The sequence below is a fragment of the Marmota flaviventris genome, chromosome 18 (genome assembly GCF_047511675.1).
Source record: "Marmota flaviventris isolate mMarFla1 chromosome 18, mMarFla1.hap1, whole genome shotgun sequence".
NCBI classification, from domain to species: Eukaryota; Metazoa; Chordata; class Mammalia; order Rodentia; family Sciuridae; genus Marmota; species Marmota flaviventris.
This window is the reverse complement of record NC_092515.1, coordinates 55675676-55703337: the sequence shown is the minus strand read 5'-3', so window position 1 is coordinate 55703337 and position 27662 is coordinate 55675676. Positions and strand designations below refer to the sequence as shown.

Here is a 27662-nt window from a genome sequence, read left to right as displayed (position 1 = left end):
CCGTTTTCAGGAAGGGGGACAGGACACACATGCCACCCTCAGGTGCCGCAGTCCGGCTGGCTGGGCAAAATAACCGGGGGGTGACGAACGACTTGTGTACGTTGATACAGCAGGAGTAGGAGCCGTTTATTGCAGGACAGGAGCAGTATTTATACATTCCACACAGCTTATCTAATTAGCATAAACTAGATACATCAGTAAACCAATAAGGAATCTCCACAGTTAATGGCTTGTTTTTGTTACTTCTCAAACCACTCCCTCTGACATTTTGCCAGGCACCATCCAGACTTGTTTACGAACTCTAACATTCCCCTGGCAAAATTCCAGGTGTTACTTTGACTTGTTTACAGACTCCAACATTTCCCCCTTTTGTTTAATTTAAATAATGACCATAGTGGTTTTTACAGAAACACCATAAATAACCTGCTACAAACAGAAAGGGAGGATACAAAATGCCACAATACCAAGCCAATTGATGGCTCCATGCAGGAAGCCCTTGGAAAAATTATACCAGCAATGACACTGTTAGCAAAGATACCGAGTTACAATTTGTTGTTGATTACAGTTTGTTGTCTCAGTCCAGGTAAAGCAGTGTCTCAATAGATTAACTCACAGTCCAGGTAAATCACAGTCCAGGTAAGTTCTGCAGGCAGCTAGCTTAAATCACAGTCCAGGTAAGTCCTGCAGGCAGCTAGCTTAAATCATAGTCCAGGTAAGTTCTGCAGACAGCTAGCTTAAATCACAGTTCAGGTAAGTTCTGCAGGCAGCTAGCCTAAGCTGTAGTAGCAGAAACAGCAACAGCTCCGAAGTCTCGTCCATTTCTCAGCCGAAGTTTCGTCCGGTTTTCAGCAACACTGGAAATTCTTCCACCCCTGTTTTCACCGGCACTGGGACGAAGGCAGGAACTCCGGCAATGATGGCTAAAGAAAATCCTGTAGCATTCTACTAAAAAAACAACCTTCTGAACAATTTAGTACATTATCTCAAGGTTTTTTACATTTGAAAGAAGCATTAATAGCGTTCATTATTCATCAGCTTCCAGGTGTGGGAGAACCATTGTAGCTTAGTTATTGGCATTGAAAATGACCAAACATCAGGGACGCCAGTAGCATCTTTTGCCAGCTGTAGCGTCCTGGGCAGCCCCAGATGGCCCTGGGGAGTGTCCCGGACTCAAACTGCCACCGGGCACAGGGAGCAAGAGCCTGCGAGACTGTGCCTCCAGGTCAGGTCTAGATTTGGGCTCGTGGCAGTGGAAGAGTTAGCTCCCCGGCCAGGAGGCGGGGAAGGGCCAGTTGCTGCCACCTCTTGGAAAATCCTTGCTGCGCTGTGACCGGCTTGCACACTCGGCAGCCGCCTGTCCGCTTCACGCACCCTCCGGTAACGAAAAGTATTTAGTAATAGCCTTTTGCTGCAACTTTTTTCCTGATAATCCTTCTTCTTCTGAACTTTCTTTTTCTTTCTGACTAGAGTTCCTGGGCTTCCATCAACACATGCCCTAACTATTCTTGGTTCCACTGGGGTGCCTTCTTCTCTTAGTAATTTACTTCTCACCCCTTCCATATTTTCATCACAAAGACAATACAATACACGGAGACAAAACAAGACACAAACATACTGTATCAATCCTCTCCATTTTCTAGAAATGGTCATTTTTCCTCTCGCCCTATCTGTCTAGGGACGAGCAGATTGCTCCAGTCCTATCTATGGACGGGCAGCATTTTTTTCGTCACTTACCCCCGAGTGTCCCGGGGCTCCCAGTACGGGCCACCATCTGCCGCAGTCCGGCTGCCGCAGAATAATCAGGGGGGTGACGAATAACTTGTGTACGTTGATACAGCAGGAGAGGGAGCCGTTTATTGCAGGACAGGAGCAGTATTTATACATTCCACACAGCTTATCTAATTAGCATAAACTAGATACATCAGTCAACCAATAAGGAATCTCCACAGTTAATGGCTTGTTTTTGTTACTTCTCAAACCACTCCCTCTGACATTTTGCCAGGCACCATCCAGACTTGTTTACGAACTCTAACATTCCCCTGGCAAAATTCCAGGTGTTACTTTGACTTGTTTACAGACTCCAACACTCAGGGTCTCAGTACTTCAGTAAAAGCATCTCTCCCTCATGCCAGAGTGGACTTCCTCTTGTCCTCACTCCCTTACCTAAACTCTGAATTCCCAGAATCTAGCTCAAGATGACTGTCGGGTGGATTGAGGATGCAGGGAGACTTGGTCTCTGAGACCTAGGGGACGTCTTAAGGGTGTGGCAGGTCAATGGAAAGGGAAGAGTCCCTGGCTGACCTCCTTGGTTTGACACTGCATCACCACGAGCTGGGTGCCTACCGGGAAGCCGAGCTCCCAGGGCTGCAGTAACCCTGCGTAAGTAATAAAGAGCCTCTTCAGGTGAAATCAAACGGTAGTCACTTTTCTTTTTCTTTCTTTCTCTAACAGAAAATACGACGCTGGCATGCTAACCGCGTGAGACAACTTGGCCCATGGACAGCCACAAAGCACAAAACACAACACGAACTCAGAGAAGAAGCAAGAATGGTGTCTTCCTGGCGTCTACAGAAGCGCTTTATTTTTCCTCTAGATTTCTTTTCTAAAAAAAAAAAATTCAAAAACAAAAAAAAACTGACACAGACTTTTAAAGAGACGATAGGGACTTTTAAAGAAACTTTAAACGAACTTCAGGTGAAATAGCCAAGCATGCTCTTTTATTAAGCATGGGATGGGAGGAACAGGAGGAAGCAGCAGCAGGCGGGAAACCCAGCCACTGGGCTGTTCTGGAACCTTCGAGGGAAGTATTTTTACTCCCCACCCCAAGAATATTCCATGTACCCCTGAGGACACGCTGCCTCCCATCTTGCCCATCTAGGTAGCTAAGGAATGATTTGCAAAATGGGTTATAATCTCTAAAGAATTTTTTGGATAGCTTTGGCAAGGGAGTGGAGGACCAGCACTCTTCTGCCCGCTAGCCCCGCCCACTGCACTGCGTCTCTGGGTGTCCCGGTTTCAGATGGCTAGACCCAGGTTCTGAGATTCTCTCCAGGAAGTTGTCAAGCTGCCTCAGACTTGGTGGAATGAATAACTGTTTCCTGGGTCTCTGCAGCATGACAGGATGGGCATTTGCTTGTTCTTCCCTAAGCAGGAGAAAGCCAGCCTCTGACTATAATGATGGCCATGGTGGTGGCCCTGTGGGATAAGGGGACACACCAGGCTGTTCCAAAACTGAGAGTGAGTTGCTATGCTTCTACAGTGAGGGAAAGAACTGCACACCCATCAAGCTTTCCCCTCCCATCAGGCCACCACCAGAAAGCAAGGGACCCACACCCACCCTGACCCCAGAAAAGCGACGATTCCCTGCTTCCCCATGGTGCTTAACATTTTTCGCTCTGTTGCAATTGCTTCTTTTGTGGATCTGCGCTGGAGGGGCGTGGAAGCCCCCAGGATGCTAAGTGGGAGGGGCTGGCATTGGCCAGTGGTGCCGCACAGGTGCAGGGGCGTGGGAGCCATCGTCGCCCCAGCTCCTAGCTGGACTGCCCGCCGACGCGTTCCTGGACCAGCCTCTCGCTGAGCGCCCACAGCGCCCGGGCCGTGTCTTCGCTCTGGGCTTCTGGCGAGGGCAGGCAGCGGCAGCAGTTGTTGAAGTACATCCCTCCCAGGCCCTCCAGCTCCGGAGCCGCTGCGCAGTACACCGTGGTGGCAGCTCCCTGTTGCTGGAATCAAAGGTGAAAGAAAAAAAAAAAAAAAAGAAAGAGAATGTGTAAGTCAAGGGAGATGTCCTTCTGACTAGGGACCAGCCAGTCTCCCTCCGCCCGGGTCACCCGAGTTGGGTGTCACATGGTCAAGCGTACTGAGCTGGAAGCCCATGACCATGACCGTCATGGGAAGACAAGTTCACAAACTCCACTTGGAAAGCTTGTGTGACTTTCCACCCCTCCGACAGGAAGAAGCTTCGAAAATAAAGACACTGGTCAATACGTCCTGCCAGGTGCCTCTTCTGCGAAGAGAAAAGACAGAATCCTTCCTAACACATAGGCACACATCCATCGACCCTCGGCTTCCCAATGTGTAATGTAATTTGACACTTAGATCTTTCTAGAACTTTCTGTCTGGATTATTCACTCTTAATTACAGCCCATCAGGTAGAGAACCCGAGTGGGGCTAGAGGCAGATCGGTCCTTTATTCTTTGCCCATGGTGCTGCTGGGGAAGAGTCTGCTAGGCTGTTAGAATGTTTAGAACACACAGAGACATGCTCCGCACACATGCCCACACAGACACACGTTAATATGTCCAAAAAAAAAAAAAAAACTGTTCCTAAATGCCGTATTTGTCCTGGATTTACAACGGGACAGTGACTAAGGGGGTGTATTTCCTTCAGGCGCACTTCAAAAGGCAAGTTGCAATGAATGCCATTGATCACTCTCCATCGCCTGGCATGTGACAGTTGGGGCTGTGGCTGGGGATATGTGCGCTGATGGGGCACCACGTCATCTCGACTGACAGAATACTGCCAGGATGCTGTAAAGAGGGCAAGAAATCACTTTGCTTTGCAGGCCATAATTAAAAATAATAGGCTGCTGCTCATGGGGAGACACGATACGCATGGCTCTAATTTAAAACCAATACAGTTTACCTGGCACCTTATGATTATTTATGCGTATCACGGCCATTGCTGCATCAACTAATTATCAGCTGATGGGGAGGGGGTTGCCAAAGAGGACCGGAACAGGTGACTGCAGATGGGGCGCCTTGAGGAAAACATTAGGGATGTTTGATTGTGGGGGAAATGAATATCCCCAGTCACCCAAAGGTCACCATTTTCCAGCCCCTACACAGTGTAAAAGCAGGTTGCTTCTCAGAGGGGCATCTGCCTAAATGGTGATTTGGTTTGCATTTGCTGTGATTGTACTCAGAATCATCAGGGGCCAGGGCCATGCTAAGAACCAGGACCCCGAGGTGTTATGATTTTAGGAAAGTGGTATAAAGCAGACTTGTTTTGTTGATGTTGTGTTTTGTTTTGACTTCAAGGTCAGGGTCAGTGGTCACCTTTGAATTGGACCGACCATGGAACGGTTGAATGCAGCCAAGTGACTAGATTGTGGGACAGGTGTCAAGTGTGAGACACAAGCTTTGGTAACACCTGGCTGCTCAACTCCACGGGACAAGTTCCATTAGTCTGGAATTTGAGCCGACAGGACTTGAACTTAATTAAACAGTCACTGGTTTGTTTCCTCCCCAGCCCCCTCACTGTGCCCACTCCCCAAACAGCCTGTTTAAGCCTTGGCTTCTGCAGTTTTTTTTTCCCAACTCACTTGTGTGGCCAGAGTCTAATGGAAGTGAGTTCGGGTCATCCAAATTTCCCTTTGATGAATTATTAGTCTCAATAACCCCCAGCTTAGCACCTGGCACATTTACCTGAAGACCTTCCAGTGGTCTACCCTGCACCCCAAGCTGGAACAGGGACATAAAGGGACAGAAAAGAAGAAGTGGGGACTACAAGGTTCACCCAGATAACTAAGCCAAACATCCCCCTCCCTGGTTTCCAGGAGAGTTCGCGTGGAGATGGTGTTTGCAGCAATTGTGGGTAGTCTGTCTTGGGTTCCCATTTTACTTGGCAGCTGCAAAACCCACCAGGTCACGGTCAGGTGGTTTGCCATTGACTTCCAAGTGGGCGAGAATGCAGTCAGTTCATACCGAGGTCTAGCCCCTTTTCCCCAATCCCTGAGAGGTCATGATATCAGTGTTGGTGCATCACCAGACTGGCCTTCCACAGGTCCTAAGACCCAGGAGGCCAATTGGGAAAGCAAAGCAGAACCCTTTCAAACCCATGTTGTATCCACATATTCAAGGTTGTGTTTTGCCACTCTGCGCATCTAAAATGGTCTTGTGTTGCCCTCTGGCCTTGATGGACTGCTATTTCTGCAAAGAAACTTTGTAGTCACTTTGGAGAGCAGGGAAATGTACCTTCCCAGCATGGAATATGCAAGCATGGCCACTGGCCTCATTTTGGGTGAGCCGACATTTGGCTACTATGCCGAAAACCATGACTTTCAGAAAGCCCAGTTTTTTTTTTTTTTTTGTTTTGTTTCTTATCAAGAGTTGGCTTTGGTTCCTGCCACCAGGTTTGGAGTGGCATATAATCTAAACTTCATTGCCAGTGGCTCTGGCTTTGAGAAACAGCACAGGAGGGCCCCTGGAAGCAAGATCACCTTCTCCAAAGATCAGCTGAATACATTTGGCAAAGTCTCCCTCTGACTTGGCATGGTCCTGCCATGCTGGACAATATCTGTTGGCCCCATGCCCGCTACTCCTTGGGCTTCTTGGGGAATTCTCTTTCCAGCTATCCTAATGGCAAGCTCTGAGTGACATCTTTCTATGATCAGATGTGACGACAGTTTAATAACAAGTTCTTGTTTTTCGCTCATCAGCTTTTTGGTCTGTGTATCATCAGCATGAGACTGAGCCACGTTCGCGAGATCTCATTAGTAAACAAGTTGGCACTGCTGATACAAGATGAAACGTTTTTAAACTGATAAAAAAAATTTTTAAAGAAGCACTTTAATCACCATCAAATGACTTTCACGCCACTTTTGGGGGCATCGCTACATAATTCAGAAAAGATGAAAGAGCCGTATGAAGGAAGTAATGTTAACAACTCTGGTGTAAAATATCTGTCACCATTGCTACTGATCCACTGTGATAAAATAATAACACCTTGACATATAAACACTGGCTGCAGCTGTGGGTTCCCCTAAGTGATTTTTTTTTTTTTTGAGAACAATTTATCAGTAGGTTGCAAGCAGCTGCTGATCACGGGACCTTCGGGGAAGCAGCACCTCCGTCCCCTGTGATGGCAATGAGGCAGGGTGTTGACACGGGACTGATAATTTCTGGGAAACCCAGCAGAATCTTCAATCATGCCTGAATGCCATTTCTGATCTAGTCAAACATTTGTGAGCTTCCAGAAGAGAACTGTGCCATCCATCTTTCTAGTGTATGTAAAATTACCTAGGATTCTTGTTCAGGATTAAGCTAAGAGCATCCTTGTAATAAGGGTGCATCTTTCTCTTTCAGAAGTCATTTGTCAGGTTTGCGGTGCAATCTTCCACTAGAGAAAGGTGGGATTTAGGAAGCAGTTGCTGTGTGTTTGTAGCGGAGGCCCTGAGATCTAAATTATCCATCCTTCCAGAACCCTTGTTGGGATGAAAATGTTAAGTAGCCTCTTTTCATCAACATTTATTTGATAACCGCTAGTCATCAATTTGTAGCTGTCAGCACAGAATATAAATGAATATTGACTCCTCTAAAGGAAAAGTACAGAGGTTTCTGATAAACAATACGTTGTAAAGGAAAAAAAAATCCGCATATTGACACGTGTAATGCATCAGCTAGGACTCTGGTATAATACTTACATTCTGATAAAGACACATGATACAATTAATGTTTAGTTTTCAGGTTTCTCTGCTTTAATATGCATGCTTATTTAAAAGAAAGGATAGATTCCTGTCTTCAAGTAGATGTAACTATGGAATGTATTTTAAAATAAACACAGATTCATGGCGTATCCACATATTCAATGATGGCAAGAGCAGGGGACATTCTAAGATTGCTTTATCACAACCTATCGATGCCAGGACATTGCACGGCAGATGCTGAATGCATTAATGTACACAAAAAGTAGAGTCATGAAAGGGAACGGGGCACTTAGCTGATCCGGCTTGGAACCCCAAAGGCCGGGAAGGAGGGCAGTGGCCAGAGTTGAACTCCTGGGACAAAGAGGTGATCTGAAGTGAGCCAATGTAGCAAAAAGGAAAGACGGGGGTCTCTTCAAACCTCACAGCTTTCCTGATTACTCCTGGGGGGTCTGTTAGCCAGAGCACACACTCCCCAAAGGCAGAGCCAGCCATCAAGTCCAGGGGCTTGAATACCCCAGGCAGGGTGATGTTTCATCAGGGAGGGGTCAGGGAGGGGGTGGAATAAATGGCTGCCATGACTCCCTCTCCTTCCTTCCCCTGCCACAAGACAGGTGCAAGGTGGGCTGTGGAGTTCACCAGCAGACACCTTGGTGCTTGGGGCAGAGCTGCTTCTGCAAACCACCTGGCATCAGATTGATCTGAAAGGCGATGACAGCAGCCCACTCCAAGAGACGGTGTGTTCCCCACCCACTGCCCAAGAGCCCTCTCTGCAGTGGACACATCGGCCACACGTTCCACCAGTTCACACAGCAGCACAGTTTGCACAGGAATGGCGCTCACGGCCTCTCTGATGACAGGGACCGAAACAATCGGTGCCCTCTTCCCCCGCGGCAGCCTTGCGTAATGGAATTGCACAAGGCAGTTTGGAAGAAGCGCTAATCAGCAAACAGGCCAACATCTGCCAAAATCAGGGAAGGGAGAAGAAGAGAACAGACATCTACCCTGGAGAGGACTCCGCCCCCCAAACTCTGTTCTGCTTTCCAGTGAATTCCAGCCAATGGGGACCTTTCACCAGGTCACAATGACTGGCACTTAAAGAGAAGTTACCATTTGCCAGGCCTCCCCAAAGAACCTTGTAAGAATCATATTCTAACCCTCACACCCTCTCAGCGAGCCAGGGACCGTTAGCATCCCCATTGACAGAGAAGCGCCAGAGACCAGAGCCATTGTCCAAAGCCACATAGATACCAACTAACTCCAGAATCCATAGGAGTTGGTACAGGAGTCTTCCTTCCCAAATAAATGGCACAGATATTGCCATGTTGCCCATCTGCCCATTTCCTCTTGTCTCCCATTCGACTCTCAGGCAGGTCACATTTGGCCAGAGTGATCCCAGGCGTGGCCTCCATGTGTTGACTTGTCCTGTGTTCCCCTGAGAAGTGTTCAAAGGAGATTTTCCATTGTTGATTTAGCCAGTGAACTAAATTGAAATCATATCCATTTGGATTAACAAAAACGAAGACTCAGCGTCCCCTTGGATGATTGAATAGCAAACGAACCTTAATAAAGAGGTCATCTGATTTTAAATGCCACTTCCAGGTACTTGATTTACCAAGCTAAGGAACCTACTCCTCAGTGCATGAACATCAAAATCCGTGAAGACTAAGTCATCTCTGTGACCTTTCGTAGGACCACGCTCCAACACGCTCCATCAGATTTGCAGGGGAAAGGTGTAGTCCACCCCACCCCACCCCAACAGGTCTCCAACAAATTAATTTCTACAAATTTCTAACAGTTGAATCCGACAGAGGCCTTGGACAATACAGACTTAGATGCATGCAAATACTCCCTGTGAATATTGAAATTCAACTTTCTTCATAAGCCCTCGGGAGCTTTGCTAACTTACAGGCTGTTCTTAGCGTTTCTTACAGACGGGCGTGCGCTCTGCTTCTCATGTGGAAAAACTGAACATCAGGAGCACAGATATTTGTTTTCGGGCTTTGAAAGTGTGAGAGAGTGTTTTGGAGAAGCTGTTTGGACCACATGGAGCCTCTGCGCCCCACGGAAGGCAACACGCCCACTTTAGCCCGTGGGCCTGACAACGCTTGGCCACAGGCGAGCACTTTCTTTGCTAAAAGCAGGCTGACAAGTGTCGACAGGCTCAGGTTCCCTTTCAGTCGACTGTCCCCACCAAGGTGAAGAATGCCATTCCCCAGGTGACATTGAAGACACTGTCTGTGGCCAGGGTTTAATGGCAGTGGCTCTGAGGGACAGCCAAGCAATAGGCTACACCAATCTATCAGTAAATGCAATTGGTCCAAGCACAGACCACGGCCCAAATGTGCAGAGGACACACTGAGCGAGCTGGAGCAGGAAAAAGAAGGTCATCTTTCAAATGACAGCCGTAAGCTCCGAGAGAAGCTCATGCTGACCGAGCGGGTGGGGGTGTGAGGACTTTCCAGTGTGCAGTAAAACAGGCACCCCAAATAAGACACCCCTAAATCTGATCAGGTCCCTGACCAAACACATGCATTTCTAGCTCCATCTCTGAGGCGTGTACAGAGGCTGGCTTAGGGCAGGGTGAGCTGAAAAGTCCCCAAGAGGGTTGCTATCCCTCCTCTAAGAGGCACAAGACCAGGGGTTCCAGAAGGAACATTGAAAAGAATTCTTTAAAGACCAAAGAATATAATTGCCTTCCTTAGCTTTAAATTGGGGGGAGGAATAGGCAGACAATCCCAACTACCCAAGGACTCCAAAGCCTCCTTCGCTCTAGAGTGGGGGTGGGGGGCAGGGGCAGCTCTCAACTTCAGCTGTCCTGTGGACAGAGAGACCTGGGCGGGCTGCCAGGGCTCTGCTTTCAAGTCCATGGATTGTTCTAGATGTTTCCTTGAAATAAGTGAGGCCCTTTTCATACCTTCCCCATGTGCCAGGATTTTCACCATAAACGTTCCAAGGACTCCATAATGGATTCGTGTCTTAAAGAATGGAGGTACAATAATGAGAACTGTTCCCTTTTTCTGAGACCAGAGACAGGCTTGTTGGGAAGGGGTGGGGTTACTTTAGTGCGGGAAGGAAGGAGTGGGCTCAGTGCGACCCTCGAGGGTGAGTTTATGCCTGCCATAGGTGTTCTTGGACTGATTGGACCTGAGGGATTCTCTTCAGAAATAAGATCATGGACTGTTGACGGTGCCTTCCATCCATGAGAGAATTCCCCGGGCATTCCCTGCTGACGTCAGCCCGTACCCACGTCGCTCTAGGTTCAGTCTCTCCTTGAATGGGAAGTTCTCTTGCTGGGATGGGAAACTGCTCTGGGGTATCCATTTTTCCACAGCTTCGTTGGCATTGGCCAAGCAGAAGACATTGGCCACCGTCTTCCTGATAACATCTTCCTTCCACGGGGGACAAATCGGATGGCCTGTCACTGCAATTTCCCATCTGGGCCACCTCTATGCTGAAGGACCGACGAGTGTTTGTCAGAGATAAAAGAAGATATTTAGCTTGTGTTAATTTGAAGCATTTTACATTTTTTAACTCGACTTTAACCTCTGTTTTATAGCTCTCTCTGTATTCTGTACATAAATGTATGCCTCTGTATTCGCCATGTATATTGAAATAAGCCTGTGAAATTGTTGCCAGGCAGAATTAATGGGTTTAGTTCTCACATAGTGGTACAAAGAATATGTCCATACTACCAGTAAAGCAAACAGTTTCCCCTTCTTTTCTGCATGGAACGACCCCACTCGGTCTGCCTGCCACAGTAGCTCATTAAGAAAACCAAGAACTGAATGTTTTGTGAGCAGCCAGGATTTCAGAGCAAACCCCAAACACACTGTTTGTTTAGATTTTAAGGTTGATGGTTCCGTTATGCTTAGGTCACATATATATTCTACAACGTAGTTATGAAAAGGCGTTGGGGGAGGGACACACAGGGTCCCTGATGGGGACACCTCATGCTAAGGAATTAACTCTTGACTCTGTCTTCCCAAAATGAATTAAGAGGATACACTCTGCAGTATTCAGACCTCAGAGGCCGGCCCCGATGTCTAGCCCTGCCATATCAAGTCGGGCCTGTCTTGGTTAGGTATGTGCATTTTCATAGAGAGCTCACCAGAACAGATCATTTCTCAGGCTCAAAGACGCTGGCCTTGTTAATATTTCATTTAGAACATACTGTGGAGAGTGTCTCATTTATATTACTTCCATAATTAATGGTGATAACTTAGGCACTGCCTTTACACCGAGAGATCTCTTCACAGTGGTCGGTGGGTAATGAGAAACAATAGATATTTCATTCACCAGCAGCTTGTTGCTAGTTAGTAGGAAATGATCGTGTGTGCTGTTGCTTTAATTGCCAGGGTAAATAATTCTGCCTGGGTATTAGTGAGCATTTTAAAGAACTTGATGCAAATAGACTAGAAACAAAACAAACAAACAACAAAAAAATCACCTTGATTATGCAATACCTTAGCATAGAAAGTTACAAAGGTATGTCTTTTTTTTTAAAAAAAAATTGCATTCTATCATGCAAATATTATCTCCATATGCATGTGCTGACTACTCATGTACTGTATTTTAGGAAATACAATTAGGCTGCCTTTCTCTTCCCCTCTGTAGACTGTAAATAACTGTAGATCTTTCTCTTGTTTCCCTATGTAAATATATGTAAATACTAACAAGCTATGCATGTTGATATTCTAGGCAATTTCAGGTACTTTTATAATCTGAAGGCATGTACTTGAACTGGTTTGTTAAGGGGGGGGGCTCTCTCAAACTCTTTAAAGCTGAATAGAAATTAAAGATTTCTTCCTAGATGATTGTAGCTTCTTTTGTTTGCCTTCTCCTTGCAGAATGGAGTCCCTCCCAGGTTGTCACCTCACAGGGAAGAGACCCTGAGCATACTCCAGGCCCAGAGACCATAGCTGAGCTACGTGGCTTTTTACATGCTTTCCTTGGATTTTTGAAAAAAAAAAAAAAAAAAAAACTTTCAGAAGCCTAAGATGGGCTTCTTTAGATTTTTCTAGTCCAAGAATCTTTTTTTTTTTTTTCAGTATCAGGGATTGAACCCAGAGGCACTAAACATCCCCAGTCCTTTTTATTTTTTACTTTGAAACAGGGTCTCACTAAGTTGCTCAGGGCCTCGCTAATGCTGGCTTTGAACTTGTGATCCTCTTGCCTCAGCCTCCCAAGCCACCGGGATTACAGGTGTGCCCTACTGCACCCTGCTAGTCTAAGTATCTCCAGTGAAAATGATCTCTCTTATCCCCTTCCTACATCCAACCACAGTGCAAAAACCCTGTGAAAGGGTCCTTCCCATTTCAAAGGTGCAGAAACTGAGTCACATCAAGACTAAGTACTTGCCTAAAGTCACATACCCCGACTCCTTCCTACATACGGAGGATCGATACACATTTTCTGGCAGGAATGAAGTCATTTAGGCTCTGCAGGCACTGCACAACCCTGCCACTGTTGGCAACGTGCGTGAAGGCACAGGGATGGGTCCCAATAAAATTTTATTTACAAAAATGGGCAGTGACAGGCTGTAGTTTGCCAATCTCCTCTGCACACTCCGCCAGAATTCAGTTGCTCTTCAACAGACCACGAACAGTCAGACTCCTTTTGAGTCGGAGTCTGTTGGACGGGGGAAACACATTCTGAGCAATTGAAAATTCTCCATCTTCCTCCTCCACATACCAGCACTCTTTGTGGAAGTCATGAGATAATAAGGAGGTGAGCGCAACTGAAATCACCCGAGCCTGCGAATCAAGCTGTCTTCCTCCCACCAATTATAGCGCCAGGTTTCAATTTGGTTATCTTTAGTTTTCATAAATAGGGATGGAGGGGGAAAAGTAAGAAAGACAAAGGTGAAAAAGAAAGAAAGATACCAAACAATCCTCACTCTTCAATGAGAGGAAGGAGGCTATTACCTCTGGTATCTATGGAAACCAAGCAGCGCGCACACTTTTTAATGGCTGGGAAACAGCGCTGGTGTTTGAAGATGTTTTGCCCAAGTATGATACTTCAGTGTAAATGCATTAATTGACAGCTTCCTTCGGGACTTGTTTATTGAAGTTTCCAAACTTAATTTGATGGCACAGGGAACTCTCCGGAGCCCTTGAAGAATGCGGCAAAGCTAGATCTGTAGGGAGCAGAGCCAGCTTGGGCATCATCATGTACAAATCCAGCTCGACTCTCCCGCAGAGCCAGGGAAGAGACAGTCCCCACTCCCTGTAGTTTTCCATTAACAAACCCTCTGTGCTCACCTTGGGAAGGGAGAGAGAGGCCCTTGCTAACCTCCACTGAGCAGGAATCAATACCGCCTCTTTTGTCCTCGAGGGAAATGGAGGAGGAGGAAAGATATGGGTGTTTTTGCAAATTGGGTGGCAGCGAGGCATGGTAGGGAAAGCCCAAGAGCTGAAGCCAGAGACACTTCAGCTGGACCTGTGCCTTGGCCACCTGGCAGCTCCGTGACAGGTGAGAAAATGCAGTCTCGTCATCTGTGAAGTGGGCTTAATAGCACTCACTTCGAGGGGCTCTCCTTGGGATGGGTGAAACATGGGGTCATCCCCGCTCAACAAATACTGGGAAAAGGTAGCTGCAATTCTGTTGATTGCAAGTTTAAAGACAGTAGCACACGGGTGGAAATATTCTGTCTTTCCCCTCACTCAAGGGGCTTCAGTAGTGGGAAATTTCTGGTGTCTAGACTAGAAATCCATGCAGCAAACACCCTATTTCTTCAAGCCAGGGACCAGGCTGGCCATGAATTCCACGGCTCTTCTGGCCACAGGGGGCCAGAACTAAGTTCATGTCCGTGCCCCTGGGACATCAACATTTAAAGAACTACCATGATCCTTTGTTAAATTCCAGAGACCCCTCACCCAGGCCTGTTACCTATCTCCTCTACATTCCCAAATACCCGTGAGCAATGGGGGCTGGGAATGGGATGCGCAGATAGAGCGTCTATGCAAGCAGGCAAATCCAGTTACAAAGAAGAAGCCCAGTAGGAGTGTAGGTGGCCTGTGGTGGGTGCTACAATATTCTTTCAAATTTCTATTCAAAAAGCTTTTATAGTAAAAATTTTGGAGAAATATATGTGTCTCTCCCTGTGGGGTGTTAGTGCCATTCAGGTACATGAGTGGTACTGGTTGACTTAGTGTCCTCCAAATACTAAGGGTGATGCCCTTTTTCCATAAAGGACCAGATACACTTTCTAGTAGGCATCCTAGGGCCACTTAGCCACGTCTCTCTTATTCCTCCAGTTCAATTTTTGCCTCAAAATGTGAAAACCCGTTCTTCTATATTATTCTAGAAGTCAGGCAGCCCTTCAGGTCCCCAACTCAGAGGCCGGAAACCCACGAGCTGAAGGTCAGAAGTGAGCCACTCTATGAAGGAATGTGAATTTGCAGCCGTTCGGTAGGTGGCTGTTTAATTTGGCTTTGATCCTGACGTGCGGATGCCCACAGTGTGCTGGGAGTGGCTGGATTTGGACCTCTGATGGTGGAGGTGAGCAGGCTGCCCAGGAGATGAGCACAGAGTGGTGGGTAAGCAGATGGTTGCCAGGGACAAGGCGATGGCTGGTGGCATCTGCCACACCCCCGGGCATGAGGCGGCCTGTCCTGGTGTCCCCCCCTCACTCCCCATCTACCTATGGCAAACTCCAGATTTCAGAAGTGAAAGACAATCTCAGGCCAGCCCAGCTGGACCTGGGGGTGGGACTCCCCCAAAGCCCCGAGCACCAAAGGGTGCTGTTCCCAGCTCCAGGTTGACCTTTCGCGGGGTCATAAATTCTCCTTCGGGCTGACCTCTATCTCCTCCTTCCCCTCCAAGCCCTGAGAGAGACAAAGTCCTTCCCCATAGAGACCACCTGTCCCTGGGCCCCAGCTACTCCCCTTGAGCCAGGTCACTCTCCCAGAAGCCACCTCCTCACAGCTGTAAAGGGCTGGGCCAGGCCTTTGACTGGCTTGGGGGAGGGTGGGCGAGGAGGGCCATTGCCACCCCGGTGCCATCTCCAACAGCAACAGCAGGGATTGTGGGGTGCTAATGGCTGCTGGCTCCTCCTGATTCCCACAACCTCACCTCACTGGGTGGTGCGATGGTAAAGGGGTGACGGAGACTAATGGGGGTGCTGGGAAGTACCAGCATTAAGATCCAAACAGAGATCTCCTCAGTTCAGAGCCTGTTTTCAGGCTCCTGGCTCACGGTCGCTCTGACCCCACAGACGCACCCTCTAGAGCTTCCTGGAATCACGAGTCAGTGGGAACATTTATCCCAACTGGATCCATGAAGCGTTTCCATATTCCCTGCTGGGGTCACTAATCTCCCTGGAGGCTGCTCCAGAGCTCCACGGGGCTCCATTCCTGTGTCCTCAACTCCCTGGTTTCCAAGCTGGTGTCCTCCAGCCACAGGAGGACCCAGTCTGCCTGCGGGTGGCCTTGGACAATCAATCCCCAGCCAGAAGGTCTTCTGAAGGGGTCTGCGGGCCTGAGGAGGCGGGCTGCTTCAGTAAATTGCAGGAGCGTCCTGCAAGCCGGCGGCGCTGGGGTTAAGGGTTCCGCAGGTGTGGGCCACCTGCAGCATCAGCAGGGCGGTCTCATGACGCACCGGCTCCAGTTGGCACTCTCCTGCCTTCGCGGTTCAGAGAAATGCTGAACTCAGGAGAACGGGGACACCAGGAGCATCTTACTCTGCTTTTTTCCTCTCTGGTTGCCACATCTGATGGCCTCGTCTCCCAGATGCCTGGCTTGCAAGCCTGGTGACAGGAAGGACCATAGCCACTTGTGCAGCTGGCCCTCCAGTCGTCATGGTGGCTAAGCATCTGTCCTCTGCTGGCCGTGTGGGAGGAGGGAACACAGACCCAGTAGGTGAGGCCCAGCGGGGAGAGAGGCTGGGGCCGCGGGGAACACGGGGAATCCTGGGACTGGGAGTTATTTCCCAGGCAATAATGGAACCAGGGTCTAAAGAGGCGCAGGATTTACTCCCTCCCGATATCAGGCTGATGAACAGAGACAACCCTCTGGAGCCTCGGTTGCTTCCAAGGCCTTATTAGAGCACGTGCTTAGAGACAGAAGGTCCCAGGTCGTTCGCCACCCCAGCGGGTGGGGACGGGGGGAGCGCTGTTTGTCATGTCATTCTTTGGTAACTTCATCCAAGGTGACAAAACTCGAATACACCAAGCTTCCGCGAGGGGCTGCCTCGACTGAAGGGGCAAACGGGTCCCTGCCGAGGAAACTGCCCGAGAACGTCTGTCCACGGCCTTGGTGATGTCACTGTGCCCACTTTCAAAACAGAGCTGTCTTTGGTGTCCAACCTCACCAAGCGGCTCCCCTGTGTGGGGAAGCGCATTCTCAAGCGGTAGGAGCCAGCGATACAGGGAAGGAAGAACAGTCAAGGGTTCTTTCCCTCCTGGACTGAAATCTCTGACACATTTGTACTAGAACGTAGGGGCCAGCTAGGCTGTTTCTGCCACACATAGCACTTCGCTAATGAGACGTCACAGGAGCCCTGCGTGGTTCAGGGGAAGCAGGCTCCTCGTCTGGAACAGCTGGCCTGCCTCCCTCCCTCCCTCCACCCCTCCACCCCTCCACCCTGCACCCACTTACAGGGTGGGGCTTGGGGCTGTATACAGTGGGCGCTGTGGTGTGCTACCCCGAGCCCCCATTCTGCACCAGGAGGTCCTCATTTCCCCAGCCGCTGTCATTGTTTCTGAAGGCTCCATCTATCCTTGGGACTGCCCTCCACCAGAGGATCTGCCTGACCCAATCCAGCTCTCTCCAGGAGGCACCCCCTCTCAGTAATTTCTGGGCCTCCTTGGCCCAGTTCAGAACGTCTCTGAAGGATCACCTCAGCTTCAGAATCTCCTTGGGACTGGCTGAAGCATCTGCTGCTCCTACATCATGGCTCGGTTCTCCCTCTGCCACACTCTGCTTACCCCACAAGATCCTAGGGCATACCCTGGTAATCTTTCTGCATGCCAATCTCAGTTGTAGAGTCTGCTTCCCAGGATACCCAACCTATGACTAACAATAGCTCTGTTTCTATAAGAAATACACTGAACCACTCTGAGCCTCTGTTTCTTCTTCTGTAAATATGAGATACTGATATACATATATTTTAGTCATTCTCACGACTGAATCAGCCCGTGCACATAACGTACTCTCATGGAGCTTGCACACATTCCACATTCAACTGATAGCAGCTACAACAGAAGCAGAGGCAGGGGCATCTATCCATTCACACTGCCTTCTGTCTGCATAATCCTTTCCCATCCATCAGGTCGGGGTACATGGCCTAGGGCAAAAAGCACAGGCTTCGTCCGGGCTTCTGGTGAGACAAGGTAGATTCAAATTAGACATTTTTGTCTGCCCCAGAAACTCTATTAAAAGTGCAACACGGGAGGGGGGGAATGTTTAAGTCAGTGATCAAGAAACATCAACAAAATTTTTGAAAGATGGGAAGCAGATGGAGAAGTGGCAAGTCCCGACTCAGCAGACTGGGGCCTCCAGGAGGGGAAGCGCCAGAGATGAGCCAGCTCACCCCGCGGAAGCTGGGAGCAGAGAGACACAGTGAAGGACGGGGCACGAGGCACCCTGAGCGGGGTTCTCACGCAGGGTGGCCACTTGCTGAACAGCGCGTGTTATCGCCAGGTTCAGCTTCTGAGAATGTGTCACTGAGGCCTCTCCTTGCCCTCACAGCCCATCATCCCCTACTGCTGAGTGTGCTGTTGGTCCTCGACCTGACAGAGGGGTCCCAGCACCCAACCCCAACACGCAGCACCAAGTAGGGACTTGGCAAATATGAATGCACGATCGCAAAGGAAAAATACATCAAACCCACTTGCCACATAAACCAAATGCAGATTTTTTCCCCTCCAATTTATTGTCAGTGTGGTTTTGACCCAGTTGTTCTCCACAAGTTATGACTCACGTCTGAGCTGTACCCATGTAACACTTACGATGTGCCAGTCAGTGGGCCGAGTGCACCCCCACCCTGGGCCCCCAGGTTCCTCGGCATCCTTGTGACCTAGGCTTGCCGTTCTCTTCCCCAGTTCATAGAAAACAGATGCAAAGTCACTTGCACAAGTCTACACAATTCCCAATTGACACAACTGAGATCCAGACTCATGCCTGTGACTCCAAAGGCCGTGCACAGAAGGCATGGAGCTAAAGGGATGCTTCTAGCCCTTGGGGGCTGCCACTTGTCCCTGCACTTGCTTTCCAGGTGTGATTTCTACAAAGCTCCCGGCCCATGGGGCTGGCTTGCCTGCAGAGTAACTGGAGGGCAAACAGGCTGAGGGTGCCTCCAGAGCCCGATGGCAGGAGAGGGCGCGCATGTCCTAGACGCTCTTGGCATCTTGGTGTCTCCTCTGAGTTGTGAACAGCTGGTGATGCAGAAGTATAGCAGCCTTCCCCAGGCAGAGGGTGCAGCGTGCTGCAAACAACAGCCAACTACGTTTGCACGTGTGTGCTGTCTGGGGAGGAAATTGATGGGAGCCGTCCACAGAGATTGTGCATCGGGCTGATCAGCAGGTGCAAAGGTGAGTGCAGGCCGCCTTGATTGATAAGGGAAACCATGATCCCACCCACCCACTGATTCAGCTTCCCCCCAGATGGAGTCCCTTTGACAAAGCTACGCTGTGCAATCCACCTGCTATCCTGAATCACCTTTCCCCAAGGGAGCTCTTTCCTCCCCTTCCTCCAAACCAGTGGGGTCTCACCTGGGTTCTTGCTGGCTAGGGGATCTGCAATATGAAAAGGGTGAGGGCCTTGTATGCAATATTTCAGAAAGTTTAATGAAAAGCATGGTTTATCTGTAAAGAAATCCCAGGGACTATTGCTACCTACATCTAATATGTTAGTAACAATGTCACTTGTAGTCTGAGGTCGCACTGGAATAGAGAACAGAGGTGTTTCTGGGAAGACAAGGCCCAGAAGCTCTGCCCAGCAGCCACACTGCTTGCTTGGGAGCCTCTCACTGATTCAAGTTTCAGCAAGACATGAAGAAGCACAGAGGGCACTGGCTCGGTCTGCTGCAATTCAGGATGTGGCCCCGACCTACTGAGGCCTCCCCCTGTTCCAGACTCCATGCTGTGAGTGTCCAGAAATCCGAACGGAGGTCTCTCCGTGACCCGCTAAAGTGCTTGCTACTATCCTTATATCTCAGGGGCCCCCAGTGGAAAGCGATTTGCATGCACAAGTGAGAGAACTTGGATGTGAACTTTGATCTATCTGATTCCAGAGCCGGCACCTCCCACCCTGTATTGCAAGATTCCACCAGAAAACACAAGAGACAGAATTGCCGTTTCATAGGAATAGACAGAATGACCTTGACCCTGGGGACAGTGAAGCCGGGGAGAGCAGAACACGGGCAACTCATGGCTGGTTCCCAGCCAAGGAGACGGGCTTCTCTCCACTCTTTGCTAGCCACAGTGAAGCAGCAGGGATGGCCATGGTCAAGGCATGACAGGAGGCTTTTCCTCTGTCCCCTTCTCCCCAGGCTCTGTGATAGCTCAGATAGGTTTGATGACTTTCCTAAGAACACACAGCCAGTAAGGGACAGAGACGGGATTCAATTATAAGAAGAGTGGGCTGGGCTCCAACCTTCTCACTGTATCTACTCCTTGTCCTGAGGATAATCACGGGGGTGGACCTCACACAGGAAATAAAAAGCGAGAGGCAGAAAGTAAAAGCATGTGAGAAAAAGGTTGCCTTTGTAAGCCCAGGGCCACGTGGGTCAGCTCAAGGCTGGATAACCTGCCACCTTGAGAAGTACCTCCCTTGACCAGCCAAGACCTTACCAGACATGACCCACGTCTCTTTCACTTGCCAAACCATCAAAATGCCCCCCGATGCTCCCCACACCCCGCCGAGGCTTAGCACTGGACTGGCCCAGGGAGCTCAGTGAGCAGGAGACCAACGAGTGGGTGGATGTGCGGGCGGAAGGATGAAGAAATAAACGAGGAACTTAACCCAACCGCTATGTGGGGGGCATTTCTTGCCCCACTTCACACCCGAGGAGGCCTCGGGTGGGCACGGGTCAGCCGCAGCTGCCCAGGCAGCAAGCGCGCACCGGCGCCTTCTGAGCTGGCAGGATCGCCTGGGTCCCGGGAGCAGAGCTCCCTGCCCACCTCATACTCACCCATGAGGCGTTAACTACATTATCTGGAAACACCCCATGACTAATTCCCATCACTTATCTCGAGGAGGAGAAAATCGTCTCCAGCGCGAATGCCCCAGATTCCTGGTCAGTTTATGTAAGGCGCTTCAAGTGATTGCGGTATTTTAAGCCATTTTTAGCTTAAATCACCTGACGTGTGGTGAGCCCAGAAAACCTGATACCCTGCTCCCTTAAACTCCCTGTTTTTCCACTAATTTTGTTTCAACTCCTCACTGCATCCCAAGTACTTCTCCATTGAAGAGTGGGGCTCGTGAGCATGCAGACCCCCGCCATAGGACCTTTATAACAGATGCCATCTTGGTGGCGTTGGGGCATCGCCTCCCTGGGCGCCAGGCTCTCTTTTGGGTGGTCCCACGTCTGCTAGGTGGAGGGGGGATGGTGTCTACTCTTGGTCGTGGCTCTTTGGTTCTGTAGATTGGAAACATGTCTGCTTAGCCCGAATAGGATGGGATAGGAACTTTCTCTGAATTATATCTCAAATGGCTCTTCACTGACAGAGCTCTCACAAGGCCTTCAACCAGCTAGGAGTGAAAACCGGGCTTTTAATAAGTAGCCGGAGGAGGGCTTCTTCTTACCCAAGGATCCTCAAGCTTCTTTGTGAAAAGGTCGATAAGAAATGTCGCAAATGCCACAGCCTATACGGTTCCGATCATGGAATCTGTTATGGTAGTGTAAAAGCAACTACAATCACATGCGAACACATACACCAGGCTAGTTACATGGACTGCAGTTTGCAGACCCCTGTTATACCCAAACCACCGGCTTAATCATCTAGGGAACACCAACTAGTTCATCTTCTCGGTGACTTCTTGCCCTTGACAAAAGGGACTTGATGTTTGACTCAACTTTCGTGCCATTTTAATCCTAGTTGGACACATGGTAAAAGTTTCTGGGGAGCCAAAGCACATGAACCCCTATCCTTGGGCCTTTCCATATTGGGAAGCCCCCTTGTGTGGGTCTGAGCACCCAGAGACGCAGCAGTAAGTTCGTGGTCTTTGGACATCCAGACCTGAGGCGGGAACCCGGGTGTCATGGCTCCATGTTAATTCTTGTGAACGTTTGCCATAAGAAACAATTTCCATGAAAACATTTCCAGGGAAAGATAGAATAATGAAGCACTCCGATGCTTCCATATTTACATCTTTATCCCACTTCCCCACCGCACCCCAACTCTGTTTCCTAAAGCTAACTAGGGTATGAAACTACCAGGAATTTTTAAAGAACTAAATTGCCTAGAAAAATCACTCCATTCGTCTCTATTGCAAGATGACAAATCATCCACCCAGCCCCTGTCACAGGGAGCTCGGAAGAATTTTTGGTGCCTGAAACTTCAGTCCTGCCAAGCAAATCAGAAGGGCAGAAGAGAGCTGCCTCTCACATCTTTCATCTCTTCTAGTTAACAGCTGTAATAATAAAAGAATCTCCCTCCCTCCACGGAAACAGGAGTCACTATGAACAATAATTCTTTAAGAAATACATGTAAGGCACTGGGTTCGAGTCTCAGCCCCACATGCAAATAAACAGAATACTAAAGACCCATCAACAACTAAAATAAATAAACAAATAAATACATGTGTGTGTATGTATATATGTAAGTGTGTATGAAGTACGCCTTCCTGATAGGAGCCTGTTCAATATGTTCAGTTTTTCAGAAAGTTAACACTATTTTGGAGGTCAACACACGGTACCACTGCTCTCTCTCTCTGTCTGTAGGTTTATGCAGACATCTTCCCTCTCTGTATAGTGTATGTAGTTTCATTTCCTTTCTTTTTCACCTGCAAGTCTCTGTCAACTCTTCCCCATAGAACCCGAAAGCTTTCCACTCTGTGTGGCAATATAGATTCAGATGCAATAAAGACTATAATTATTGAGCATTTATGAGAAGTAATATTTTCCCTCTGGTGCATGTTAGCTCGGCTGTTCACACACGAGTGTGAATACTGATGCCTCTGGATTACACGGGTGCCTCTGAGAAAGGGGAAGAGCCAAAGCCAGAGGTGAGCGGGCAGAGCAGGCCTGAGTCGGCCACCCCTGCTCTCCACCTGTGTCTCTGGAGAACAGTGTGGACGTGGAGAAGAATCTGGAAATAAAAGTGGCCATCTGCTTGCAGGCTTCAGACACCAGGCCTCTGTGCGCAGAGATTTGGAAGAGCCAAGCCAGCACACGCAACCAAGAGTCCTACAGACCTTCTTGGCAACAGATGGCTTACGAGGGCTGAATTGCTAGATAAACATTTAACTGAAAGTTTGATTTCATAAGTGTGGAAATTAGGCAAAACAAAAGGGAAATGATTCTCAAAGGCACCTCAATTAGTAATTTGTAATTTCTTCCAAAATGCGTGCTTCACTAGATACCCAACCAACAATTCTCTGAGAAAGGAATTTTGGAAATCTTCGAAAAGAAATCCAAACTGTCTAAAAGAACTTAACACAGCAGCAAAAAGAAGAAGAGGAGGAGGAGGAGGAAGGACAGAAGGAAGGAAGGACGGATGGACAGAAGGAAGGAAGGAAGGAAGGAAGGACGGAAGGAAGACTTGCTCTGTGCTTCTGGCCCCGCAGTCAGGACTCAAGGCTGTATCTGAAGCCACAGCAGGAGGCCAGCCCCACTGCTGGCCTCCACTGACATGTCCTCCTGGGTACGAGGGCAAAAGAGGATGTTGCCGTCTTTGTCACACACAGCCCCGATGCCCCAAAGCCCCGTCCCTTTTCTCATGTCTGCTTCATCCAGCTCAGGATTCGGTGCGTATTCCTCTCTGGTACCTTCCAGGAAGGAGAAGAGGAGAAGAGACTCCCTCGGGGGCACTGTCCACAATTAGCAGGTTGGGGAGGAAAGGGCAAAATGACACAGGAAGTCTGAGAGGGCCGGTGCCTGGAGAGCCCAGCTTGTCTGGCTGTGCGTGGGGGAGACAGTGGCAATTAGAGATAAGAAGGAGCACTATCACCATTGCCCACCCCGCGCGGCTCTACACGCTGATGCCCGGGGAATACACAGCTTAGATGAATTCAAATTCATAATTTTTTTTCCTGTTTTCAAAAGAAAGAGAAGATTTCCCATATTCTGTTTATTGGAGGCATTTGGTAAGTGCTTGTGCAATCTGTATTCAGGGTACTAAACTACAATTCCTGGGAATTATGACACAGAGGAGCACACGTGACTCCGTGCTAACCCACTTTGTAGAGGAGGATCCTAGAGCACACGGTGTCTTGCCCTGAGTCACATCTGTCTTGCCCTTGCCCCGAGTCACCTCATCTAAGTGGCCGAGCTGAATTTGAGCTGGGAATTTGGGCTCAGAGTCTGAGGTTCCTAACCGGCACTCTCGGTTGTGTACGATGCCCAGGGTTGTTCTAGATCCTCTTCTGAACATTCCGGGGTTTTTATTGTATGATTTGTACTTTCTCAGGTAGTTCTGTTTTTTGAAATCAAGTCACATTGTGATACAGTGACACTTGTCTCTATCAACTCCAAACTCTGAATAGTTCTGAACATGTTCTAGAAGAATCCGTGGGCCCAGAGTCACAATGTGGAGAGCACCTAAGTTCATTTTTGACAATGTATATCAGGTAAAAAAGGATCCAGAAAATACTCTGAATACCTTCTCAAGGCCAGAGGACGTGTTACTCTGTCTCGCTCACGCACACACACACACACGCACACACACACCATCTCTGTGGGCCTTCCTGGGGGTTTCCTAATGTCATGCCTCAGGTATCCAAGCCCTGAATTTGTCTTCCTTTAGAACACAGATGGGCCCCTTCCCATGAGAGGCAGTGTCCAGCAAGCTGCCCCCACCCCATGAACCATGGCTCCCATTTCTCCTCGCCCTCATTCCTGTCCTGGTACCATTTACCTGCCACCTTCTCCACTCCAACCCCACAGAGAAGAAAATCTATGGCGTTCCGGAGTGGGTCCGCCAAACGTCCATTGGCAGGCATTTGACAAAAGGCCCTCCCTGCATCCTGACCACGTAAACCGTGGAAGATAAATGCACATCTCTGACACAGATCTGTGCGGCAGGCTCTTCATCCATCCTGGGGCCACCTGGTGACAAATGGTTCTTGGGTAGGGAGGGAGGGATCCTGTCTCCTTTAACTAACAAATAACATGTACAAAAGGAATTTTTCAAGGGAAAATGGCCCCTGGTGAAAAAATATGGTCAAATACACCTTAAAATATTACATTTTTCCCCCTTTAAACTGTAAATAAGCAGGGGCAGGCAGAGAGCTCACTGCCAAAGCCAGGTGAAGTTGGAGGAGCATTTCCCATTGAGATTCCTCTGCTCTGATTGCACAGGGGCAGCTGTCTGCCTGGCCCAGTGGCTTGACCACAGTGGGATGCTATTTGGGACACTAATTCTGAGTTCAAGTGTTCCAAATCCAGGAAAAGAACCAACTTTCTCCTAGATTCAGAAGAGAGGGGGCTTCTCCCCCTCCAGCCTTACCAACAGGTCAATAGTTCAGCAAAATACATCTGTGGTTTTTCTTATCTCTAAGTCTCTAGGATCACAAAAGGACCAGAGGTGGGACAGTTAATCAAATTCCTTGTGTTCCCTGATTTTTATACAGCATAATGTTTAGTCGTCAGTACTAGGGACCAAGATCTAACCTCTTAGATCTTTAAAAACTTAAAGTCCCTACAGCTGACAGCTATACAAAAAGTAACAATTTCCCCTCCTTTCCTGACTGATAACTTTTCACCATCTTCCTCCACAGCCAACTGTGTCATCACCAGGACTACACTATGAGGAACTCAGAGCTGCATCAGCGGAGGGTTGGACTCCTATCTTTGTCTTCCTGTCCTCCCACTCTTCTGGGAAAGGTAGAACCTTCTCAGGGTCAGAGATGAATCACCGAGGTGCTGGGAGGTTGGCCAAGGTGGGGTGCCATCTTGGTGCCCAGGAGAGGCAGGTACAGGCTGGTACTGCTGGGCTGGGGTTGCAGAGAGACGGGTGTGGAAAGATGCCAGATTGCACGAGGACAAGAGCCTGGCCAGTGTCCACTGGCCAGTGTGTGTCCAAGACAACAGGAACATTCGGCGCCTGAAAATGTGGGGTCTGGGTAATTCTTATAAGTGGTGACTGCTTTTCTCAGGTCTGTGCCCCTGGGGCATGCTTGGACCTGGCGGGCACTGTCAGCACCTCCCAGAGTGGAGATGCTGAAGAGCACGTGTTTACCAGTTTTGACTCTTCTGTCTGGACTCCACACTAATCACGTCTGACTCAAGGGGTTTCAATGATTCAAGTCGAAGGTCAATTCTGAACCTTTGGGGGAGGGCTGAGTCCACCAATCTATTTAGAAGATGGTGCTGGCCGTCGCTGCCCCTTATCCCATTTCTTGGAATCCCCTGGACACCATCCCTGTGTGCTTCCTGCAGCAAAAGCACTGACAGAAGTGTTACAAAGAAACAGTCACAGAGCCAAGGAGAGCCGAGAAAACGACAAGGACCATTCCCACCAAAGTGTGTGGGCTTCTGGAAGCTCTGAGAACAGAGACAGAGCACCGAGGGAAGGGTTGAGAGATGACGTCGGTGTGATGTGCAGGAAAGAACACAGATTTGGGAAGCTGGAGACCTTGCTGCCCACTCCCCTCTGCTCCTCACCAGCCCTGGGACCAGGGGCCAGCTGGTCAGTGCTGTGTGCCTCTACGTCCTCGTCAATGGCCGGGGTGCCATGGCAACCGCCTCACTGGCTTGTCATGGGTATTAACTGAGCTTTACAAGAGCAGAATTCACAGAATTCACTGTTTTATCCGTGTCTGCTGTAGTAATTATTATTACTGCTTAAGATGTTACTAAGTGAGATGCCTGTTGCTCTGCTCACGGGACTGGGGAGGAAGGTTGATAGTTCAGTAAATACAGCAATTATAGGATGCACACAACCTCAGAAATGTATACACCATGACAGGTGAGTCTTCCCGTAGAGGAAACGCCATGTTGGTCTTGGAGTGTCTGTGGCTGCTCACAGGGCAACTCTGAATGTCACATGTGTGTGTTAACACAGTGTCCCACAAAGCCCATCCTCCTCTCTCGTCCCTCCTTCCCTCCAGTTCTCCCTTGTGGGGGGACAGAGGTTGGGAGGTTGATGGCATTTCGCTCAACTCTCAGTTGCCTTGATCCCGCCAGGTCTCCATGGACGGGAGCCGGTCAGGCAGCACTGGAATGCCACAGGCAGGGCTGGGGAAGACTAGGGCCACAGGTGCCCCCTCCTTTGTGGGGCCCTCTCCTGCTCTGAACATGCCCCTCTCCGCTCAGGCTGGGTGGGGTCTGCCAGTCCCACTTCCGCCCAGGCCAACAGTGGGCTGCTCTCAATGGCTGTCAGAGGAGACCGACCATCTGGACATGGAAGATGGAGCACCTGACCGCCTCTTGAAGGCTGTGCCCCAGGTTAGGGACACCGCATGCAGACTTGCCTACCACATAAATCTGATATTCTTAGGTTTTTGTCCTAAAAGTTCTCTAGCCTGCTCCCCTGTTACCTCTGGCAGGGATTTTGTTAAGACCCCCTCTGCCAAACTGGGATTATGAAAAACACAAACACAGCCACCCATACATATTTGTGTAATACACACACACACACACACACACACAGTGCTTGTTCTGTATCAGGCATGAACTTTCTCAGAAACAGTGACTCATTTACTCATCATAACAAAGCTATGCAGTTGAAACTATAATTATGGCCTATTTATAGTAAAATAAAGACATAAAGAGGTTAATAACCTGCCCAAGGTCAGAAGCTGGCAGGAGGAGGGGTTGGGGTTTGAACCCGGGTCTCCCTCCTCCAGAGACCTGCCTTTAAAACCCCTGTTACTCTACTTGGAAACCACAGATAACCCCGGTGACCCCATTATAATAGGCCCCACTAATTACCTTCCCTCCTCCTGCCCCTCCAGTCCCAGTCGAGAACCATTATCACCCAGGACTCACAGCAAAAGCCCACACTCAAAGATGCCACCTATTTAGATAAAACAAAGGATTTGGAAAAATATTAATTTGAATCTTGAGATCCAGGGGTGAAGTATGAAAAGGGGAGTTGGGGGACCCGGGCGTTTCTGGTTGTCACAATGGGATGGCA

The 27662-nt window shown here is 49.0% G+C and overlaps 2 protein-coding genes across 2 annotated transcripts in view; one reads left to right on the top strand and one right to left on the bottom strand.

The window, feature by feature from the left end:
* Positions 1-2652, top strand: part of Maf (MAF bZIP transcription factor) — a 312899-nt gene extending 310247 nt beyond the window's left edge. The window contains exon 3 of the mRNA XM_071604452.1: positions 2452-2652. The gene's annotated coding sequence lies outside the window, so the exon portion shown is untranslated. The remainder of the gene's footprint in view (positions 1-2451) is intronic.
* Positions 2653-2689: 37 nt separating this feature from the next.
* The window catches only part of Wwox (WW domain containing oxidoreductase), an 881439-nt gene continuing 856466 nt past the window's right edge, over positions 2690-27662 (bottom strand). Inside the window, exon 9 of the mRNA XM_027932967.2 lies at positions 2690-3719. Coding sequence (XP_027788768.1) covers positions 3531-3719 — 189 coding nt within the window. The 3' untranslated portion in view covers positions 2690-3530. The remainder of the gene's footprint in view (positions 3720-27662) is intronic.